Source organism: Bos indicus x Bos taurus, chromosome 4, assembly GCF_003369695.1.
Source record: "Bos indicus x Bos taurus breed Angus x Brahman F1 hybrid chromosome 4, Bos_hybrid_MaternalHap_v2.0, whole genome shotgun sequence".
In the NCBI taxonomy this organism is placed as follows: Eukaryota; Metazoa; Chordata; class Mammalia; order Artiodactyla; family Bovidae; genus Bos; species Bos indicus x Bos taurus.
The window spans coordinates 64368159-64377956 of record NC_040079.1 but is presented as its reverse complement, the minus strand read 5'-3'; the positions used below and the strand labels follow the sequence as shown (position 1 = coordinate 64377956).

The 9798-nt window shown below is 37.9% G+C and overlaps 1 protein-coding gene across 5 annotated transcripts; it reads left to right on the top strand.

Moving 5' to 3' along the window:
• The first annotated feature begins 431 nt into the window (after window positions 1-431).
• GPR85 (G protein-coupled receptor 85) lies at window positions 432-9344 on the top strand. Of its 5 annotated transcripts, none has more exons than XM_027539571.1 (3): window positions 432-687; window positions 1940-2057; window positions 3168-9344. In XM_027539571.1, exon 3 carries the CDS (start codon window positions 3338-3340, stop codon window positions 4448-4450), a length of 1113 nt encoding a protein of 370 aa, XP_027395372.1. In that variant the 5' UTR covers window positions 432-687; window positions 1940-2057; window positions 3168-3337; the 3' UTR covers window positions 4451-9344. The 5 variants fall into 5 exon arrangements, with proteins under 5 accessions (XP_027395372.1, XP_027395375.1, XP_027395371.1 ...); XM_027539574.1 differs by lacking the exons at window positions 432-687; window positions 1940-2057 and adding an exon at window positions 1171-1767 and having other exon boundaries at window positions 3168-3257; window positions 4369-4457; XM_027539570.1 differs by lacking the exon at window positions 432-687 and adding an exon at window positions 1210-1767 and having other exon boundaries at window positions 1943-2057.
• The last annotated feature ends 454 nt before the right edge of the window (window positions 9345-9798 follow it).

Genomic DNA, 9798 nt, shown 5'->3' with positions numbered 1-9798 from the left:
CTGTAGAATTGATTTTTCTAGTTTAAGGGAATGCCAAAGTTAGGACATATATATATATATACACACACATATATATACACACACACACACATATATATACATACATATATATTAATCATTATCTATTTTTCTTAACTGGGTTTAGGACATGGCAAAACAAATCAGGAAACTATAACTTTGTTTCAATATTACCAACATAGGGCTTTGTGTAATGACTGTGACATCATGACAGTGAAGTATTCAATTTTAAGCTTTAAACCAGAGAAAGCTTTACCTTGGTATGTCCAATAGAAATACAATATGCAAATTAACCCATATTATCTGTATGCTGATTGGCTTGAGTTCCCCCGAATGTCACAATCTCACCACCCAGCAATGAGGTATTTTACTGCTGTCTGGAGATCAAATTATTGCTGTACAGAAGATCTTTATTTTTTCTGTTTCATTAACAGATTATTATAAAGCAATAAGCATGCAGGAGGAGAAGCAGACCTTTTACCTTGGGAATTAATGAAAGCATTTCTGATCATTTTTTTGGAGGTGGGGAATTGTTTAAAATCTTATACCACCCCCACAAATTCTTCTGAAATGGTAAAATAAGGAAATGCATGATTCCAGAGACACGCTTAACTACCAGGTGTCAGGCTATGTGCTGTCTCGTGATATCATCGGACCTTTTGAACGGGTGTAAGTTTTATGAATCGTTATATTCCTAGTATTTTTCTTCAGTAAAACAAAGGGGAGAAGGAAACTCACACACAACTGCTTTAACATTACCAATCTATTGGTCAGTCGTACTTGCAAGAAAATAAAAGAAAGGCTGTTGCTTGGTGGGGTGGAATGCGAGGAATGGTCATTTAAAATTTGTGTATGCCTGATTCTACAGTCATTTTCGTCAAGGTAGAATGGACATAAATCATTTTGCAGTTTTCCTCTGAACTTAGCTTCTCCCTACTTACCGCGCATCTGCGTGCACTGGAGAACAGATGACTAACAAAGAAAGGGCTACCCTAACCTGGTTTCCCTTCTTCCCCATTGACAAGAATTTTCCTGACTGAGCTTTTTTTCTTTAAAAAAAATTTCTTTTCTTTCTTCTTTCTCTCCTCCTTCACCCCTTCCCTCCCTACCCCACCACCAGCCCCACCCCCACCCCCCCACCCCCCCAGCTAACCTGCAAATGCAGTCAGCTGGAGAGATCATTAAAGAAGAAAGCTAAAAGAAGCTGCCAATGCTTTGGACCACCCTAAAAGAGCATGGGAAAAAAATGTTTGGGGAGAGCAGGGTTTCAGGAAGCTGAGGGCTGGGCAGGCACCCCCCAGCACCGGGATGCGCTGCCCTAAGGGAAGAGGGTGGGACTGAGGTTCTGAACTAGCCTTTCCAAATCCCCACGTCCAATGCAGGGAGGGAAAAGTTCAGAAGCAGCTACAGGGGACAAAAGCCCATTTTTACCAGTTCAACAGGACAGGACATTCAATAAACCCAGCCCGCTCTGGAAACGGGTCGGGGCTCCAGTTGGCTCCACAGAGGCAGAAGTAGCCCCTGCCGCCGCCCTCGCCACGGCAGCCGCCGCCGCCGCGGCCCCTGCGTTACTGGGGGAGACGGTGCCGCTGCGACAGGGGAGGACGCGGCTGGAGCTCAAGGAGGCTCCATCGCGCAGGCGCCGCCGAGCCCTGCCTGGATGCTCAGTCAAGGCACTAAGGCAAAAAAAAAATCAGCAATTTATAGAAAGAAGAAGCTATAGTCTGTCGGGATATCCAACACCAACAGGTAGGAGGATATACTCTCGGTTAAGTTTGGGGGGAGGGGGCGCACAGTGCTGATGAAACTGCAGGTTCACAGGGAAAGAGCCCTCCTTGAGTTTTTTTGTGTGTGGGTTTTGTGTGTGTGTGTTTTACAATAAACTGCATAATGGAAGTACATTCAGACAATGCATCTTCAGTAGGGCTTATTGAGAGCTCCATTTCTGGAAAGCGTTGCAAGACTGAGGAATATCGGACTGCGAATCACCGGGAACAGTTCCCTTGCAGCACAGAAGCAATCTCTCTCCCCATCTTCGCGTATGTAATGCATGTCTCTCTCCCCCTCCCCCTCCTCCACCCCCCCATTATAAATCCAGGGGTGGCGGATTTCAGGTTTCATAATGTTGCATGATGCGATCGGTATTTACCCGGGGATGTACCGGTGAGGAAATTAAAATCATCCAACGCAGTTTTGCCTGGGCTTCTATCAGCATATTCCAGGCAAGTGAGAAGTGGCAAAGGAAACATGCTTCGTGGGAATAACAGAGGAAACCGATTTCCCTGGTGGGGTTCCCAAACACCTAGGAGACAATGTGCATTTTGTTTTAAAATGAAGCTACTTGTGATTTGCAACGAAGATTGTCAGTATAAATGGTAAAAGCTTAATTCCCCGAGAAATACAGGTTCATGTTAAATTCATTTGAAACCAGGCAGCCAAGGTTTACAAATGAAAGTGCATTATTCCTCTGGGTGTTTCCCTGACGAGTATTTACATTAACCATTTCTAATAATCATGTGGGTTTAAAAGAGAAAAGATTTGCCAGAAATGGGGGATGGGAAGGGAAGGGAAAGACAAAAGATTAAATCAAATCAAATCCTGGGACAAGTTCCTATGAATTTAGAAGTCTAATGTTGAAATTATGCTTTAAGATGAATCAACAAATATTCTTCTTATAACATGCAGCATGAAAAGTGGCTCTAGAGTTAAAAGATGTATTCTGCAAGGGTTCACTGGATCCATATCAGCAGAGAAGCTGCCGGGAAAACACTGACAGATACTAACAGACCTCAAATAAATGTGGGCAGTCTCCTGTCTCCTGGTAGCGATCTTGTAGATTCCATTGCAACACCAGTGATTAATTCCTAGACTGGCATATTTTATGCTTGGGGAACATTATATTCCTTCTCTCCTAAAGGTGCCCAATCAAATGTATGTTCTTTTAAATAGGGACATTTTAAAATTCATCTAGCTCAGAAAACTAAACAAGTCAATTCTCTGAAATCTAAAGCACAAATACTAAAGCAAATAATATTATTCAAAATTAAAACTTTATTTGCTTCCCCATAAATGAACAGCTCTATATTAGCACTGCCTGACATCATTGCTTGTTAACTTAAAAACTGATAGCTTTTTTTGTTTGTTTTCAGATATTCTGATGGCAAATCAAGTGAAAGAAAAGAGGAAGCATGACTGCAGATCAGATCCGTTCTCTTTGTGGATTACATTTTCAGTAAAATGTATGGATCTATCTTTTCCTTGTTCTTATATCTAGATCATGAGACTTGACTGAGGCTGTATCTTTATCCTCCATCCATCTATGGCGAACTATAGCCATGCAGCTGACAACATTTTGCAAAATCTCTCTCCTCTAACAGCCTTTCTGAAACTGACTTCCTTGGGTTTCATAATAGGAGTCAGCGTGGTGGGCAACCTTCTGATCTCCATTTTGCTCGTGAAAGATAAGACCTTGCATAGAGCACCTTACTACTTCCTGTTGGATCTTTGCTGTTCAGATATCCTCAGATCTGCAATTTGTTTCCCATTTGTATTCAACTCTGTCAAAAATGGCTCTACTTGGACTTATGGGACTCTGACTTGCAAAGTGATTGCCTTTCTGGGGGTTTTGTCCTGTTTTCACACTGCTTTCATGCTCTTCTGTATCAGTGTCACCAGATACTTAGCTATCGCCCATCATCGCTTCTATACAAAGAGGCTGACCTTTTGGACGTGTCTGGCTGTGATCTGCATGGTGTGGACTCTGTCTGTGGCCATGGCATTTCCCCCAGTTTTAGATGTGGGCACTTACTCATTCATTAGGGAAGAAGATCAATGTACCTTCCAACACCGCTCCTTCAGGGCTAATGATTCCTTAGGATTTATGCTGCTCCTTGCCCTCATCCTCCTAGCTACACAGCTTGTCTACCTCAAGCTGATATTTTTTGTCCACGACCGAAGGAAAATGAAGCCAGTCCAGTTTGTAGCAGCAGTCAGCCAGAACTGGACTTTTCATGGTCCTGGAGCCAGTGGCCAGGCAGCTGCCAATTGGCTAGCAGGATTTGGAAGGGGTCCCACACCACCCACCTTGCTGGGCATCAGGCAAAATGCAAACACCACGAGCAGAAGAAGGCTATTGGTCTTAGATGAATTCAAAATGGAGAAAAGAATCAGCAGAATGTTCTATATAATGACTTTTCTCTTCTTAACCTTGTGGGGCCCCTACCTGGTGGCCTGTTATTGGAGAGTTTTTGCAAGAGGGCCTGTAGTACCAGGGGGATTTCTAACAGCTGCTGTCTGGATGAGTTTTGCCCAAGCAGGAATCAATCCTTTTGTCTGCATTTTCTCCAACAGGGAGCTGAGGCGCTGTTTCAGCACAACCCTTCTTTACTGCAGAAAATCCAGGTTACCAAGGGAACCTTACTGTGTTATATGAAGGAGCATCTGTAAATCTTTAGCCTTGTGAAACACTAACCTTCTCTGCTAAGCAATTGTGGCCTGTAGCCATTTCTTGAGAAGAAAATCAAGAATGGGATCAGCAGTTATAAGGATTTGGGCAACATTCTGCAGTCTTTGCAATAGTTCACCTATAATCCTATTTTAAATCTCAGAGTGATCCTGCTGACTGCCAGCGAAGGTTTGTAATTAAGAAAGGACTGAACCACTGCCCTGAGTTTCTTTATGTGGTTGAAAACTAGATAATGAAAGTAGCAGGTGCTAAGTATCAGTGCTAAATGCTGTGTATATGACTACTTATGAAAAAACATCAAAAAAAAAACCAATTAGCATTGGACATCTTAATAAATTAAGTTGACATGAGGTAAATGTGTTGATAAAAAACTAATTTTAGAAGTTTGAAGACTTTAAAACATTTCATACTATTATTGTTTTGCAAGGACTAAAATATTTGGGGACTTAAAGTACTGTAATTCACTAAAGACATGCCATGAATTAATTGGATTATCACTTTTAAAAAATCACCTTGTAAGTTTTGGGGAGCATTCCAAAGCAGTATATTGGTTCCAATTATAGTTTACTTTTTTGTATTAATACATTACTATTTCTAAATACCGCTTTCCTTATCTACTAGTGAAATTGCTAGCATCGAACTATGTGGTTTTTGTTGATTTGGTATAAAGTTTTTTCTAATTCATCTATATTTTATGAATACTAGATATTGGTCTGGGAGGCAACATTAATGGTACCAACCAGTCACAATTGAACAGTTCTAATAATGCAGAATAAACACATGTTGCCTTAAAGGGTTATCTAGTATCTTTCATCTTATTTAGTATTGGAGCAAATTGGAGTCAGGGGAAACTGAATCAGTAACTGGTCATGGTCATGCATCTGGAAGTGCATGGACGATCATTTAACACTCTTTTTCCTTTTTCCTCACATGATTTCAAAATTAAGGTGCACATCACTGGAATAATGAAATTTTCTTCTGAGGTGTGCTACCCATTCTAGTGTGTTCTAAGAAGCAGGCAGTTGATGTGTGTTTATATTTTAAGTCGGCTGTTAAGGGGAGACCACAGCCTTAGTATGACATCTTGCACAATTTGTGAAGCGTTTATTCTACCGAAGGCACAGTCTTGTTTATACTTTCTGCACATTCAGTGTATTGGTCGTTTAAATTATTTCAGTTTTAACTTGTGAAAGCTTATAATATAATTTCTGGTATTTTAGAAATACATTAGAGTCTGTGAGTCTCATTCTTTAAGATTCAGATGTGTGAATTTCAATATAAAGTTGCATTTGCCAAAATTTACTTGTGTAGCCTGTTACTTTTCTTGAAATAAATTTTACATTTTTGGCACTTAATTTTTCTTACCAGGGAGGCAAGCACAAAATAGCAAGACTAGCTCTATTATAGTTTTGTTTTGTTTTTTATTTTTGTAGCTACTTTATATTGTGGAACTGGAAATGCATGAATGAAAGGGAGTATAAAGCTGACAAATAATAATGTCTGCAAAAGCATTATTTGGTAGCTTATCATACTTATTTATTCTTACAAGCCAGAATATTTAAAGATGTAAACCTGCTTAGCTGGTTGGTTCAGAATTTTAATATAGACATCACATTTTAATTTGGGCCATGGTGGAAATCTTGGATTCTAAATACATAACTTGTAAAAAAAATGGTTTATAATTACATTATGACAAAAACAGAAAAGTTGTTATTGCTTTTGTTTGTTTGGGGTTTTTATTTTATTTTTTTTATTGGTACCTGAAAAATAAGATTAGGAATCTAGTGAAACAGAATTATTTATTGCTACAGTGTTTCTGTAAAGAACATCAATATAAATATAAGTAAGGAAAAAGAAATAATTGAAATACTCAATGATATATGCAGTTTAGCTCATATAAGGGCCACTCAAGCCATGATTTAATAAGCACTTTGTTTGAACTCATTTTTACTTTATACTGGACCTGAGACAAAATTTAATATACAACAGTGAATTGAATCTAGCAATAAAGACCCCTTTTTAGTACTAAATTATTATCTAAAATACAATAAAGGAAATGTTATTGAAAGATATTCTGATAACATTATGTTTCCAATTCAAAAAGTTTACAGTGGAGATATAACTACCACAAGTGTATTTATAAAGAACTTTGCTGAGAGGTTCAAATATCACCAGCAATCAGGAGAAAATTCAGCAATGATTTTGAGGCCAGAGAGACCCGGTTTTCTGAACACTGGCCTCTGTTATATGAGAAAAAAATCTGAGGCATGGATTAAGAATAGGGAACTGAGGAGTCAACAGCAACAAGCAAGTGGGGTTGCCTGATTCTACCTAGCTATCTGGAATAACACATTCCAACAGCTTAGGTAAGTGATCAGCCCCAGTGATCAGTGAATAATACTGAACTGTAGTGACTCTCATTTAAGCTTACTCTTGACTAGCTTGGTATTTCAAGTCAAGGGGCAAGCAGTGGGTGAGATACATCCCCAGTTAATCATACTATTTATAAGTCAATGAGTAATGGTAGCAATCATATAAAATAAAAGTCTGCTTCAGTGTCTTAATGACCAAATCACATTATCTATTTTGGTACTCATTCTAATATTCAATATTTTGAAACAGTTGTAACTAATTCAATTTGGAAATGTTACTAATCTGCAACCCATAAAAATACATTCCCACTGGAGTTCAACTTCCTTGTGAGAAAAACCTATTATCAATAATAATGTGTCCCTCTAGGACTAATTATATCTGAGTTGAACAGGCTTTAAATTGTTTTCCTTAATAGTGGTAATGTGTTTGCATGGATGTGTCTACACTATCTCATCTGGTTCCTTTTGTACACAGTGGGTTTAATTGTGAGATACCTGGCTGGAGCTAGGCTTTCAGTTTATAACTGTGAAATCCTATGTAGATATTAACTGAGGCAGAAGGAGGTGAGTAACTTGTTCAGTTTCTCATATTGGCTCCATTTAAATAATACAAAATTAATCACAGTAATATGTCATAGCAACAAGTTACAAGTGTTACAATAGTAAATGTTTCTAAGATAGACTCGGTAATAATAACTGTAAATGGACTGTTTTCCATTTTTCCTTCAGTGCCTTATCACTTGTCTTTTCCCAGTATTCCCTGGGGTCTTTTATACATCAACTCCCTCAACTCAGAGGGAAGCCTCCCTATTCTGCTCACTGTTTCATGTATATGAATCACTGTGCTGTGTTTTGGAACCCTGAGATTGCAGTTATTAGTGCTATATACAAAGTAACAGCAAACCCTGAGTGTTAAAAGTTCTCCCATGTCCTGACTCTCCACTTCCACTTAAGAGATATTTCAATTCCTTCAAGAGAGAGGGAGGTGGTATTCTTCCATACTTGCACCTTCCTGCAACTTAGCATGAGAATGCCTGGGTAAAGTGCAATCAAAAGAAAGCACTAAAATGCCAACTCCCATGGTGCTCAAGCAAAAATAGGAATAACCCATGAAACAGGTTACATGTCTTTCATTATGAAGGCATGCTACTCCTTCAATGTTTTTCTTATTCCTTACTGTAGATACAACAAAACTCCCTACCTCACCCTCATCAGCTGAAAAGTTTATTTGGCCTCCAAAATTTACTTCTATTGCAAATACAATGAAATGTACAATTAGAGATATATCCTTTTCAGCTAAGTCATACAATAGTGAGTTGTGTTGCAATGGGAATTACTGTAGGAGAGCTGCAAACAGAACCAAAACCCTTCCTTTCTGCGTATTCACATTAAATATATTTACTTTGTTCTATTCTTTATTCCACATATAGCATAAACTATATTGTTACTAAAGCAGAACAAAAACTCTAGCTTATATTAACTATATGAAAAAGAAAATTTAAAAGATGACAAATGGCAGTGTTTCAAATACTGGCTAAACACAAGGTGAATGGTTCCCAGAATTATGGGTTATTTAAGATTCTAAAATCATGTGAGTTTATTTTTCTATGCAAAAATGAATCACTTTCATGTTTGTTAATATTCTCTTTTAAATGCTTTTAATGGAAATTGCAGGGTCTACTAAAACAATTGTCTGTTGCTGACTTTTTTTGCTGTTGTTCTTGATTCTAAGCATGCTAGTGTTCTATGACTTTCCTAATTTTCTCACAAGCTTTTTTTAATACTAAAGTGATGGAATTGCTCAATTTTGAGGCACAAGTTCAAAATTAGTCTATACAGTGGTTCAAACTAAGGTAGCATTTGGAAATGGCTGGATTATTTTTTATCATCAGTCGAAGCAGTCATAAAAGCTAAAGGGCTATTGAGAACTGAAGTGATGAAGAAAAGATTGTTTGGCTAACTCATTTTGCCATTTACTGCACTGTAACAAGCTCTAAAAAATATATTTAAACCAAGAGGCTTTAAATTTATAAAAGGATTATATAAACAAGATCTTGTTTTTAAAAATAGAGAAACAAATTTTTCTATCATCCCCTTTTGCTAAGGGGATGATGTCCATTACTGCTCAAAAAGCTATTAAAGCCAGTTTTCCTCCCGCCAAATTAGGCAGTTAATACAGGGGCTGGAGCGCTTAAGGCCCCAGAAGAAAGTAAAGAGTGTGTTTCCCTCTGAGTGACTGTGGAAAAAAAAGGCCTTAAAGGAGTCACAGGTAGTTTGGGGCTTGAAATTATTCACACCCGGCATTCTTTCTGGTACCTCATCATCCTCAGAAAGACACAGGGTCTTGGCTTAGAGGCAGAAAACAGTTCTTTTTTTAATCTGTGTGTTTGGAAACTTATAGATTCTTGATACAAGTATTAAAATTGACATTGTAATGCATGTCCTGAATTACTGGGTTTTGAATAGACAATAAAATATCATTTAACTTATATGGATGTTCAAGATCATGTTAATAATGATCATTGGGAAGTAAATCATTTACTATATCATGGGGGAAAGTTATTATATTATTTTAAAAACTTTAAAGCTGAACTGATAATTGAGTTTCAACTAGCTAAAGGTAATTGGTTGTTTCTTTTCATAGCTTTAAGAAAGGAAAAATTGAACTAGATGAAAGAGAAGTTTATTTTTTCTCCTCTATCCAAAATGATGTTGAATTGAGAGATTTCATTTTCTTCAGGAGAAAAAAGGAAATTTTTGATCATTTTTAGTAAGCATTTTTACTTAGACATAATTCAATTCAGCAATCATTTATTGTGTGCCTATTGCATTTATGATCTTGGGCAACTTATTTAATCTTTCTATGTCTCCTCAAGGGAAAAGGGATAACAGAACATACATCCTGGGGTTATGGAAAGGATTCAACGAGGGCATCCTTATGAA